At 41.0% G+C, this 12,914-nt stretch overlaps 2 protein-coding genes across 2 annotated transcripts in view; one reads left to right on the forward strand and one right to left on the reverse strand.

The window, feature by feature from the left end:
- The first annotated feature begins 703 nt into the window (after positions 1-703).
- Positions 704-6,068, forward strand: SAP30 (Sin3A-associated protein, 30kDa). The gene is made up of 4 exons (XM_009996005.1): positions 704-832; positions 896-1,018; positions 3,612-3,710; positions 5,732-6,068. Exons 1-4 carry the CDS (start codon positions 704-706, stop codon positions 5,852-5,854), a joined length of 474 nt encoding a protein of 157 aa, XP_009994307.1. The 3' UTR covers positions 5,855-6,068.
- Positions 6,069-11,959: 5,891 nt separating this feature from the next.
- The window catches only part of SCRG1 (stimulator of chondrogenesis 1), a 1,964-nt gene continuing 1,009 nt past the window's right edge, over positions 11,960-12,914 (reverse strand). The window contains exon 2 of the mRNA XM_009995947.1: positions 11,960-12,014. Coding sequence (XP_009994249.1) covers positions 11,960-12,014 — 55 coding nt within the window. The remainder of the gene's footprint in view (positions 12,015-12,914) is intronic.

The raw sequence follows: 12,914 nt of genomic DNA on the forward strand, positions 1-12,914 counted from the left end.
CCCCCCGCCCGCCTGCGGCACGGGCTGCCCGGGCGTTTCGGGGGCTGCCCAAGCCCGGCACCGCGGGAGGGTTTCCCGGCGCGGGGGCAGAGCAGCTTAAAACGCGCGGCAGCGGGCTGGGCTGCTCCGCGCTCGGGCAGAACTCCGTGCGCCCCGAGGGAGCCCTGCAGCCCTCCACCCCGGTTCTGTGCGCCCCGAGGGAGCCCTGCAGCCCTCCACCCCGGTTCTGTGCACCCCGAGGGTCCCCCACAGCCCCCCACTCCAGCCCGTGCGCCCCTGGGGACCTCCGCAGTACGTCGCCTCCACCCGGGGGTCCCTAGCCCAGCAAGCGCGGTCCCCTAAACGCAGCTCCGGGTTTTCGTGGTCATTGGAGCGCAGAACTCTGACGTTCAGGGTTGTTACCCGTAGGTGAGTTCTGCCGTTCTCCCAAAGCATGCTGATGCGTACAGAGGGAAACTTTTAATAATTACCAAAAAAAGCGTATTGCTTGACCTCGCCTAGGTAGCGAAAGTAAAAAAACAACGAGGGGAGGATACAGATGGGAAACGAGAGCCAGCGTGAAAGGAGAGCTTGCTTTTTGCCTTCCAAAGAACAACCGAAAGCTTGTGTGTTTGTTTGCTTCCCGATCCCTGAATAGCGATGAGTAGCTGGAGGGAGGGCTGTTCTCCTGTGTCTCTGCAGCCTGTTACTACTGAATCAGTCGATGGCAGCACTTCAGCGTCCTCTGGGCCGAGCCGGATCTGTAGCACAGCACTTTATTATCCAGCAGAAAACCTTCCTCAGCTCGGTTAATGTGACTGTGGTTGCTGAAGGCTTGTCTCTGTACATGCATGTATGTCATAAGTCTGGGAGATTTATGTGGATTTGATGGAAAGACACTGTATTACTCTTCCAGGCAAGACATCTGTACATTTGTGACTTCCACAAAAACTTAATTCAGAGTGTGAGAAACAGAAGGAAGAGGAAAGGCAGCGATGATGATGGTGACTCACCGGTGCAAGACATCGACACCCCAGAGGTAGTTAAATAGTTGTTTTTTTGCTAATTGTTGAGTTAAGCTTTTCTTATGGACTACCAAGTCTGCATAGATAGCACTTCCCGTTCTTCCTACTCTCCTTTCTTGAGGATGTGTGGGAAAGGGAAGACTCTTGATTCACTCAATTCTTAATATAACAAAAATTAACTTAATTTTGTGGTATTTTTTTCTGTATTAATTGTTCAGAATAGAATTTAAAAGATTCTCCAGTTTATTTTTAAGTGTCTGCTGGTTTTCTTAGAAAATTGCTGTTTTGAACTTTCTCCTTCTTAGTCCTTCCTCTCCAGGAAGATGCTTTGCTACAGATCAGCAAACTCTGTCTTCTGCAGAAGCTGACAACTTGAAGGGAATTGCACACAGGACTTGGGATATAAATGCTTTGCTGCCCCATCCTTCGGATCCTTCCCTTCTGTGCTAAATGTGTGGCAGATGGCTCTTGCAGTTACTCTGTTGCCTTAGTTTAATGAGGAAAGTTTAATAATGGTAGTTCTTTGGATTTATCACTTGTTGAGGGAGAAGATGCTCAGGGAGCTGTGCTAGAAAGGAGTGGAGAGGGATTGTGCTTTTCAGACCCATTTTCTCCACTGCAGACCAGTGAAACCTCACCCATTGTAAAAGTGAACTGCAGCCTTCAAAGCTTTTGCATAGTGTAGTGGGAGTGACTGCACCTAAGGCTCTTTTTCTTACACGTGCTTTGGATTATTTCTGCTACAGCCTGGCAGGTGCTGTTCAGTGTGTTAATTTTAAGCAGAGGGTGTCATGCCTACCTGTTTACTTCTAGGAGGGATTGTTTTTAAGCATTCTTCAGAAATTGCTCTGCAAGTGTTAATGGCATCCTTATGGTCAGTGTCTGCCGATACCAGCAGCATAAGTGATGACACTTTGTGCAGGAGTCCTTGCCTAAAGGCACATGGCTCCTGTCTGAAGGCTCTGGCTAAGAGGATTTTAGAGGATTGGGATGTTTGTCTGTTCAGTATGTGGGATACCTTCTTAGGAAGTTCTGTGTGGCTTCAGGTAGCAGTCTGGCACAGTGGCAGTTACAGCTCTCCTGCAGGCCTGTTTTGTTTTCTCATGCGAGAATTGTAAAACATGTCACAACTGATGGATATTTCTAGAACAATAAAGCAACCTTTTTTGTTATTGTACTACTGCTGGAAAGAAAACTGCCTGGAAAGTATTATTGAGGAGTTTCAGCTGACTGTTTGGACAATGGCAGTATGTTTATCCCATATGATTACTGTATGCCTTAGATGCCCATTGGCTCTTGACCTTCTTTATTTTCAGTTGCTATCCAGTTTACTAAGAAAAAAAAATACCCTTCCCCTGAAGACTTGTAAGGCCCTCCTGTTTCCCTCTCTGTCATGACCATCATTACTTGTTAGAAATGGTTCCTACAGGAGAGGAGGGGACATCTGCAATACTGGTAGCTTCCAGGACTTGGAAAGCTGCTGCTACTCTTCTGCATGATGCTCTAGGATGTGGGTTGCCCACTGTGACTTTGGAAGTGGAGTTTGTACTGTTTAAGCTTCTGAACACTAAAGGATACCCATCCTCTGTCACACAAGGGGAATCACATCCAGTGTGGCCAGGTTAATAAGTATGCAGTACCACTGCTGTTCTTCAAATATACTATAGTGGAAGCTGCTAAATTAATTGAAAGTGGAAGTGAATGCTTTAACCAATCTTTAATGTAGTGAGGTTGGAGTATACTACTGTAATTGCAACTGATCTAGCAGAATTTCTCATTTGGCCTGCTTTCTCAGCTAGCTTTCCCACTCAGTCATCTGATTAAGCTCTCTTACAAGGAGGGTGGGAGGGTAAGCTGTTGCTGTGAGAAGTGACAGTTCATCAGAGTTCATGGGATTCAAAACTGAGGGAGTACTGGGTCAAGGTTGTGTATTTATATCCCTAAGAGGATCTTATGCAATTCTCTCAACTGTCAACTGGTGCTGAAAAATAGTTTTGGACAACTATGCTCATGCACGTAATTCCTGCATTGTGCTTATGTAGCAGGGACATGATTTGAGAGCAAGAGCAGCTGTTTTGTTCTCTCACTTTAAGCCAAGAAAACTTTGTGCTCTAGACATTTTCCCACTTCTAGTATGTGCTATCTCATGATGCAGATGTGCAGTATCTTGCATGCAACTTGTTTAAAATTTAATGGCTGAAATCACAATATAGTGGTCTCCTTAGAAACAACATTTTCACAGATGTTATATGAAAATTGTTACTGAGCTTTGTGTTATCACGCTTGAACTGGGGAACAAACAAAAAAGCTAGAACTGATTAAAGTGCGATAATGAGTTCCAAGTGTTGTCCACGGCTAACGGAAGGCAGAGCCATGCTTCATAAAAATAAAATGCTCTTAAACTGAGCAGGGCTGCTTTCCTTTCTGTTGGAAGGTGCAGGGTGGAGTTTGGATTTCTTTTTTGTCAAACTGAGACCTTCTGAGCTGATGGTTTACACTTGCACGTCTGTGAGATTCCAAAATGTTTTTGAGAGGTGAACTATTAATGACTGAATCCTTTTCAGTTACATTCAAATGTTTTCCTCCCTTCCCCTCCTTTTCTTCTAGGTTGATTTATATCAGTTACAAGTAAACACACTTCGAAGGTACAAAAGACACTTCAAGCTACAGACCAGACCAGGCCTTAACAAAGCACAGCTTGTTGAAGTATGTATAAGTGTTTGTTCCATAATAGAAAATGCAACTTGCTATGGCATGTGATTTTCTGTACAATGTGATCCTTGCGTGAAGAGCATACGTAATCTGGATTTTAAGAACAAAAGGGAACTAACTGCTTATCTAGCTTCCTTCATAGGCCACAGCTTCTGAGCCAAGTAAATCAAAAGTAAAAGTGCTTTCCGGAGGAAGGACTCTTAACTTCTGAAAGCAGTGTGTGCTGCTTAAAAACATGAAATACTGTGCTGTAACAGTAAGGTGATCTGTGTGTCCTAAATATCCTAGAATGACAGGTGTGTAGTCTGTGCATCAGTCATGCCTCTGCCCAAAGTGTCCTGCTGAAAACAACTAGAAACTGAGAGGAGGTGACAGCGAAGTTCTAGCAAGGTTCAGACTTTGCTTTATAAAGCTAGTTAATGCAAACCTAGGTGTTTCTGTGTATGTAAAGTATGAAAAGCAAAAAAATAGGCTTCTATTGATGATTATGTTAATTAGTCCCACTGGGATCTGCCATCAGAAAAATGGAACTTCATGAAATTCATTTTTTTTTCAATAATTCTAAAGGCACTGAAGATGTGTACGAGAACAGCTCTATGTGAGCATCTTTGCTGTATGCGAGTGTCATTTTAAGAGAATTCTGCACTGCAAAGGTGCAGTTAAAGCAAGCTGATGTAAATACATGGGAGAGTCAGTGATGTTCTCTTAACAGGGAGGTCCAGCTGCACTTGCTTCACTTCTGTGCAGTTGTACTTCAGTGCAGGTGATTTGTTGATCTCTCCTTTCATCTGTGTGAATTAAAGGCAAGGTTCCTTTATGTGTGGCAGATCTCAAAGCTGAGTCATAACAGAATAGTGCTACTGCCACTACAAGTAAGTATGTAAAATCAGTCATTTTTTTTCTTGTGTGTGAGTTGAGATACAACTAGCTCTTGAATTACAAGGCTGTGACTTGAAAAAACACGAGCAGGTTTTTTTTTCTGTAAAACTGGCATTTCTAAGGGTCTGATTTAGGCACATCTCATCAGGTATTTGCACTAGCTTATGCTTCCTATGCTGCTTGATGAGAATAGGCAAAGCTTCCTCTGTTGCGTGCTTTGAGTGACCTGCAGGTACTTGTGAGCCGTAGCTGCATAAATTCTTTAGCTTACAGTGCATGTGATCCCTAGTAACCTGCTCTAATGTACAATAGACACTCCTCTACCTGTCACTTAAAGCCCACTTCAAAGGACTCTCTCTGAATTTTTTGGGGGTGGGGCTTAGAAGGCTTTCTAACTTGCTAACTAGGCTAAACATTTTTAATTCTGTCCTGTGGCAGTTTCATGAGCAGTCAAATGTTTCTCACTTGCTAATTTTAATCGACAAAAATATTCTGCAAAAAACCCAGAGAATAGACTCAGGCAGGTATAGTATTTTGCATGTTTTTTTTTTAAAGCTGGTATTTGATGAAAGGAAAGAATTCTGAAATTACAGAAGTGACTCAAGGACTGGTTAGAGATTGTAATGTTTTAGTGGTTACAGCATGGTGAATTTTCATTGATAGCTCTGTTTTGAAGTGCAGCATGTTCAATTATAGTTCTTAAAGATTCTTGTATTGTCTTAGATGTTCTATTTGTTACTTAATACAGGCACAAACCCCCAGCATCGATAATGAGCAGTAGCCTCTCATTTCTGTACTGTAGTTCTCTTGCTAGTCTATAGTTATTACTTGCTTTAGAGTCAAGCTTTAATTACACAGATGTAATGGTACTTCCAATGCTTGTTTTGATAACTTTTTCCCCCCCCGAATTTTTTTTTTTTACTTAAGAAATTAGGGTACAATCTGCTATATTTGATTCATAGTTCTTAATAAAATGGTTTCTGTTTACCTGTTAAAGCAATGTAACTTTTCCTTTTTTTTTTTTTTTTAAGCTTCTAGATCAAGCTTTTAAACTTTAATGTAGTAGATTTAAATCTGAATATTCAGTTTCTGCATATAAGGTGGTTATTTAATTTCCTTGCATTCTTCCTTTATAGATAATTGGCTGCCATTTTAGGACAATTCCAGTGAATGAAAAGGACACCTTAACATATTTCATCTACTCGGTGAAGAACGACAAGAACAAACCAGATCTGAAGATGGATAGTGGGGTTCATTAGACGGAAAAGGTTGGGACTGAAACTCAGGCCACAAATGAAAAGACTGAGGGTTTTTGTTGATATGCAGAAGCTTTCTTTTTAACTTTTTCTCCCCAGAGAGTTTGTCTCTGTTTTATTTTTCATAACCTTGCTGATTTGGTTGAAAACCATCTCTATGAAACAAATTTCCTCAGCAAAAGTATTTTAAATAAATATCACTGATATTGTTGCTCAAGTGGGTGTGTCTGTAACTTATTTAGTGAGTTACTTGTACTTAATAGTTAAGTTTTGACTGATGATGTAATATTATTAAAATATTTTTCAATTAAAGTGTGCCAAGGTTATATTTATGAATGTACTTCAAGTTCTCATGATGCAATGCCTTAAAGAAAAAAAAAAAAAGCAAAAAATAGCTGTAGCAGACTTGGCGATAGATACTTTTTCCTGAGGTAAAAGGCTTTCAATGACAGCTCCAGTTGTTAGCTGGGCGGAAATGGCTATATAACATTTTGATTTTTCCCCTCTGGAAACCAGAATTGATGGAGGGGTGTCTGACTGTTTGTTTTTTTTTTAATTCATCTTGTCATCTCTGGGATACGTGCTGCTAAGCACCGAGACCTTCCTGCTCCTATATTAAAATGAAGAAAAAAAAAATGCAGCTCTCAAATTTCAAAGCTGTAAGTACGCATGAAAAAAACTGCTGTGGCTTAGTGTGCTGAGAGATCCTTCCACTTGGTAAGAAATCCTTTAGCTGCTGGCTTTTCCATTCACCTGTATAGGCTGTGGCTATGAAATTAATTGGAGGATGAAAGACAAGAGTTCGTGCTCGGTCAATATGGTATCTCCTAATAGTCATATTATACTTTTTCAATGCATGCATTAGCTCAGACCTGCTTAAATAAAAACAACCGACCAAAACCAAGTTGAAACTCATGGTGACATGTGAGAAAAATATCCAGCAATACTTTTAAATCAATATCTTAGTAAAGTTTGATGTTGAACATGATATTTTAAATGAGTTCTTGTCTTGTTGTTTAATGGTTGTGCCAGTCTAAATGTGAAGTGTATGGAATATGGTTTCTTTCTCCTTCAAGCTATGCACGTAGGCTGAAGGAAAGGTGAAGGGAGAAGATCCCTCATCTTAAAGCAGAGAAGGACACAGCTTCAGCATGTTCAGTTAGCATTTGTTGCAGCTCTTAACCTTATCAGATGTTGAAAAGCTTTTTCTTAGTTTGGGAAAAATGACAAAGCATATTTTTATGGTCTAATCTGCTCAGTGTTAATATCATGAGGTTTTTGAAAATTGCTGCTTTGCTGGTATCACTTCAACTAGGATTATAGAATCATAGAATATGCTGAGTTGAACCTATCAGAATCATTGAGTCCAACTACTGTCCCTGTGTAGGGCACCCCACGATTCATGCTGGGTGCCTCAGAGCATCACCTAAATGCTTCTTGAACTCAGGCAGGCTTGGTGTTATGACCATTTCCCTGGGGACCTTGTTCCAGTGCTCAACCACCCTCTGGGTAAAAAACCTTTTCCTGATATCTATCCTAAACCTCCCCTGATTCAGCTTCCTGCCGTTTCCCTGAGTCCTGTCATTGGTCACAGGAGTGAAGAGATCTGTACCTGCCCCATCTCTTCGCCTTGTGAGGAAGCCATAGACTGCAATGAGGTCACCCCTCAGCTTCCCCTTCTCCAAGCTGAATAATCCAAGTGACCTCAGCTGCTCCTCACAAGTCATCCCTTCCAGACCCTTCACCATCCTTGTGACTCTCCTTTCAGCACTCTCCAATAGATTGATGTCTTTATATTGTGATGCCCAAAATTGCACACAGTACTCAAGGTGAGGCAGCACCAGTGCAGAGTAGAGTGGGACAATCACCTCTGTGCTTGAGGCACCTCAGGCACAGTTGGCCCTCCTGGCTGGCTTATCTTCAGTTTCCCATCAACCAAGGTCCCCAGGTCCCTCTCCACTGCACTGTTCTCCAGCCACTCATTCCCTGTCCCAGGTACAGAATCTGGCACTTGCCCTTGTTAAACTTCATGTGTTTGGTGATTGCCGTTCTCTGACTTGTTGAAGTCTCTCTGAACTCTAGGGAGTTCACAGATACTCCCATTTTTGTATCATCAGCAAACTTGCTTAGAGTTCCTTTGAGTATTGTCTCCAAGTCATTGATGAAGATGAAGAGTGACCAAGTCACCAGCCTGATGTTACCCCATTTAGTGTCACTCCCCAGCCGCATGCTAGACATTTTGTCCAAGTGAATACTGTGAGAGACAGTATCAAAAGCCTTGCTTAAGTCCAGAAATACTACATCCACTCTCTTTCCTTGATCAACTAGGTGAGTTACCTTATCATAAAAAGAATTTAAGTTCTTTAAGTTCTCAAGCGAGACTTTCCCTTCATGAACCTGTGCTGGCTGTGACCAATGACTGTGTTGTCCTCCAGGTGTTTTTCAATACCTCCTAGAATAATCTTTTCCATAATTTTACCAGGCACTGAAATTAGACTGACTAGCCTGTAGTTTCCAGGATCTTCCTTCTTGCCCTTCTTGAATACTGGAACAGCATTAGCCAGCTTCCACTCAACTGGGATCTCGCCAGGTTCCCAGGACTTCCAAAAAATCACAGAGAGAGGCCTATCAATGTCATCAGCCAGCTCTTTGCGGTTTCTCAGATGGGTCCCATCAGGCCCCATGGACTTGCAGGGATCTAACTGTAGCAGCAGATCCCGCACAAGTTCAGGGTCAGCTAAGAGTTGATCCTTGTTGCAGTCGTGGTCCTCCAGTTACGGGCGTTGAGGCCCCCTTGGTCCATTATCCCGCACAGTTCTGGCCAGTTTCAACTCCAGTTGGGCTTTGGCCTCTTAAATTTTCTCCCTACAGTGGTTAGCAGCATCTCTGTATTCTTTCCACATCACCTGAACTAGCTTTCACTGGCATACACCTTCCTTTTTTGCCTAATGTATAAGAGCGAATCCCTGTACAGCCAAGCTGGTATTCTGCTTCTGTGCCCTTAGGAGGTGATGTTTAAAGAGTGACCAGCACCCATGAACCCCAGAACCTGCAGAAATATTTTCCCAGAGGACTTGACTCAGCAGCTCCTTAAGCAGCTTGAAGTCTGCTCTTCTTGTGTCCAGTGTTGAAGTTTTGTGAACAGTTTTCCTCTTGTCAACAGAGATTTTAAACTCAATCACCTTGTGGTCACTGTGGTTGAGATGATCCCCAATCTCCACTCATGAGATCCTCTTTTTTGACAACCAGCAGATCAAGGAGGGCATTCTTCCGAGTTGGCTCCCTTATGACCTGTTCCATAAAGCTGTCAGCCAGGTGGCTTAAAAATCTTCTGGCCTGGGTTGTGCTGGCTGTATGTTGCTCCCAGTTGATTTCTGGCAAGTTGAGGTCCCCCCTAAGGACAAGGGTGGTTGACTTGGAAGCTTTGCTTTTTTGACCTGTGATAGTTGTTTAGCACTGAATGATGATAAACCATAACCTAAAACTGGCTGCCTTCCCAGTAGCTTTCTCCATTAGTTCTTCCAGTTCTTCTCTCCATTAAACAATAAATAGTATCTTTTGAGCAGTATTTTAACATACTTCAGGCTTGTTAGAATGCATGAGATGATACAAAATAAGTAGAGACATAGGAAAATTACCACAGGGTGACAGTTACAGTTGTATCTGATCATTATACTACAAAAATGACCTTAGTACGGGACATTCTGTTTTCAATTAGTAGGAAAGAACAATATTAATTCATAAAAATATATCCTCTCATCTATTAACTTCAAGTGGACTTTTTGGTTATATACTGAATAAACACATGCTAAAAATAATGTTAGGAGAATAATAATGTGATTTCTTACACTTGCACTGTCCTACATATTTCCACAAAAAAGTTCTGCAGTGTTTGCCTAAGTTCAGGGCAGTTAGTCATATCTAGCATGTGGCAGCTGAAATTGGTATTCCTTCAAAGAGATGCTTTAGTGCCCATTTCACTACAGTGACTGTAAGTTTGTTTGCTAAATATCCTTTGCACATATTCAGATTTTCACCTTCAAAGTACTTGTTAGAGAGGCAGCCAGGGAACATGCCTGTGGATGGGACATCTGAAGGAGAAAGACTTTTTCTCTGAGTGCATGGCAGGAGTGAACATTCTCACCTAGTCCCAGCAGGACCTGTAGAAGAAGCTTTGAGAGGGAAGGAGAATGGGGAGAGAAACAAAAGGAAGTTTATATGGGAAGTAGCCTAGGTGATCCTATCCTTCTGCGTGTGGAAAGCCACAACATTTTTCTCCAGTGGTTTGTGGATTTTCCTTAGCCAGGAGTGGTGGAAGGAAAGTAACTGAAAATCACCTATTAATTTGACTACTAAATTTGCATCTGCCTTCTTTATTTTTTGCTACTGCTGCTTTGGAAAGCTGTGAATGCCAGGCATATGCAACATGATTTGTGTGGAAACTAGATGGCAGAAACAACAGAAGTTACATGCCCTTATTTCTTCTAGAAGCTATAGAGGATTCTGCACAAGAGCAGATACCATATGTTTTCTTAGTACAGCACTGACTTGGGATATTTTGACTGTGGCTTGTCAGATTTGTGGGGGTTTCTTTATCCTTAATTGATGATTTGATAAGAAGCCCAAATTACTCAGGAATAATAACACAAACCAGGCTTAAAAATAAAAGCCTGGTGACACAAAGTGTGTGTTAAACAGTCAGAAGCCTAAGAATTACTTGGCAAAAACAGTACACACAGATTTACTTGAAACATTTATTATTAGCTATGTATAATCACCCTCACACACACCCACTAGCCAACCCTCCTTTACTAACAGAGGAAGAAAAACAGTTGTTGTGATAATTCATACTGTACATGACATAAATCTGGTAAACCGGTGGTAGCAGTTTTTGTGGTGTAAAGGTGTAAGATTATTAGCTGAACAATAAGTACATTTTTGGGGTGGAAAAGACTAAATAATTACTTAAGTACTACACACATTCCATATGACTAACTTGATAGCTAAAGAGTTTCTCTATCTGTAAGACAGTAAGCCAGGCTTACTGCCTGTAAGCCTGTGTTGTTCAGGTGGCTTTCCTTAATCTTATGAAGGGACATGAATTTTGGCTGGTTTTCTTTTGTGCTGTGATTGGTATTGGCAGGTGTTGAGAGGTGACTGTATCTACAGCCTAGAGCAGGATACCTCTTAAGATGATTGCTTCTAATATTTTGAGATACCTCTTTGTCTTCACTTCCTTAGCTATTTCCTTACAGGGCTAACTTAAAAATAAAAACCCAGCATTTCAACTCAATTTTGGGGTCCTGTATTTCAAACAAAAGCTGCTTATGTATGGATTTTTATGTTGCCTTAACAGATCTTGCATTAGTCCAATCCTGAATATAGTCTTTCTGAATATAGATACACACACTATTGTAACTGTTCTAGTATTTTAAATGTTTAATGTTAAGATTAAGCAGTTTAAGGTTTCACAGATTGCATAGTTAATACAGTTGAGCAGTTAGACATCATTAAGGCCTAAGTGTGCTTTTGTACTATTAATGGGAGTATTGAATTATTTTTTCCAGTAGAATTTTCAAATATAAATAGTGAAAGTTTGCCTTTTGTCCATGCATGTATTTTAAGATATCTGAATAGAACATGGGAGCCTGTTTGCAGAAGCACCAGAGACTGAGTAACTTCATCTTAAAACAACACTAACTGTGTGAAGGCAATAAAGCAATACAGGAAGCTGCATTTGCACTAGGTTACTACAAGAGTCACGTTCTTAATCTTGGAGTTTCTTTATTAAAACTAGTTGAGAATGTTGTGCTGAGTAACATGAGTTAGGCTTTTTTGCTAGAGGATGCAGTAAGACCTTGTACACTCTTACACCATTAGGGCAGCTACCAAATTTAAAAAGATAATTCCTTACCTATTTGAGATTCTACAAAGGTATGTATGGAAAGGAAATTTTTCTACAATGTAAACAGAGACACTGTCTTGTGGTTAGAAAGTGTTTTGTTTTGTTTTGTTTTTGCTTGTGGTGGCTTTGTTTTGCCCCTGGACAGCATTATTGCATTACTGGAGAGTGATGTCTGTTGTCTTCACCAGCAGACTCGATGTCCATCACTGACTGTTGCAGGGAATCACAAAAGATATCTTTGGTCCAAAGAATACATCCCTGAAAGATATTACCAGATATTTAAATAATTACATTATTGCTTTGTCAGAACTTTGACATTACTTCCATTTCCAGTTGGCAGGTTTTTTGGTTTTTTGTTTTGTTTTGTTTTGCTTTGCTTTTGGTGAGATGTTGGTGTGTTTGTGGGATGCCCTTCCAGCAATGCAGCTGCAGGTTGTTATGAAGATACTGTATTTCTACCTCTGCTGGCCTGATTTAGAAGTGATGGTAAACCTTTCACTGACTGACTAGAGTACCAGTTCCCCACCCAGGAATTTTAGCTTTGAGAAAGCAAACTTAGCAAATATGTCATAAAAATAAAGAGCTTCTGCATGTGCACGCATACGGTTTAGTACAATTTGCCCTGAGAGCAGATGTGCTAAGTAGGTCCTTGCTAACTCAAGATGGTTGAAAGAAGACATCCTTATGTATTTGTATCAGAGTAAAAGGCTTTTTTAGACTACTCAAAGCTCAGAGGTTGAATCTGGAAACCCAGAGTGTGCTTCAGGGTGAGGACACTGGTTTTAGAGAGAGTATAAAAGCCCTGTTCTCAGTTTGAGTTTGAGGTTTCTGGCTTCAGAAGTCATTCCTATTTGGTTCCCTATAGGAGTGCTGAAAGTTTGCCTTTTATTGGACTTCAGGGGACTTGAGAAACTTGGGTGATAATAGGAGAATGTACAAAAAGTAATTTATGCTTAACTATATAATGCCAGCACATTTTAGTGTCCCTGTATTGATAAGTGGATTTGTTGATATTTTTAATCTAAATTTCCTGAAGAAAAGATACTGCTGGAAAGCTGAAATGAGACAATAACTTCTAATACCTTTCATTACTTTGAACCAGTATGAGCTGGCACTGTTTATTAACTCAATATTATTTTTGTTGGGATTGTGCATTCC

This window comes from Chaetura pelagica, unplaced genomic scaffold (assembly GCF_000747805.2).
Source record: "Chaetura pelagica isolate M959 unplaced genomic scaffold, ChaPel_1.0 scaffold142, whole genome shotgun sequence".
NCBI classification, from domain to species: domain Eukaryota; kingdom Metazoa; phylum Chordata; class Aves; order Apodiformes; family Apodidae; genus Chaetura; species Chaetura pelagica.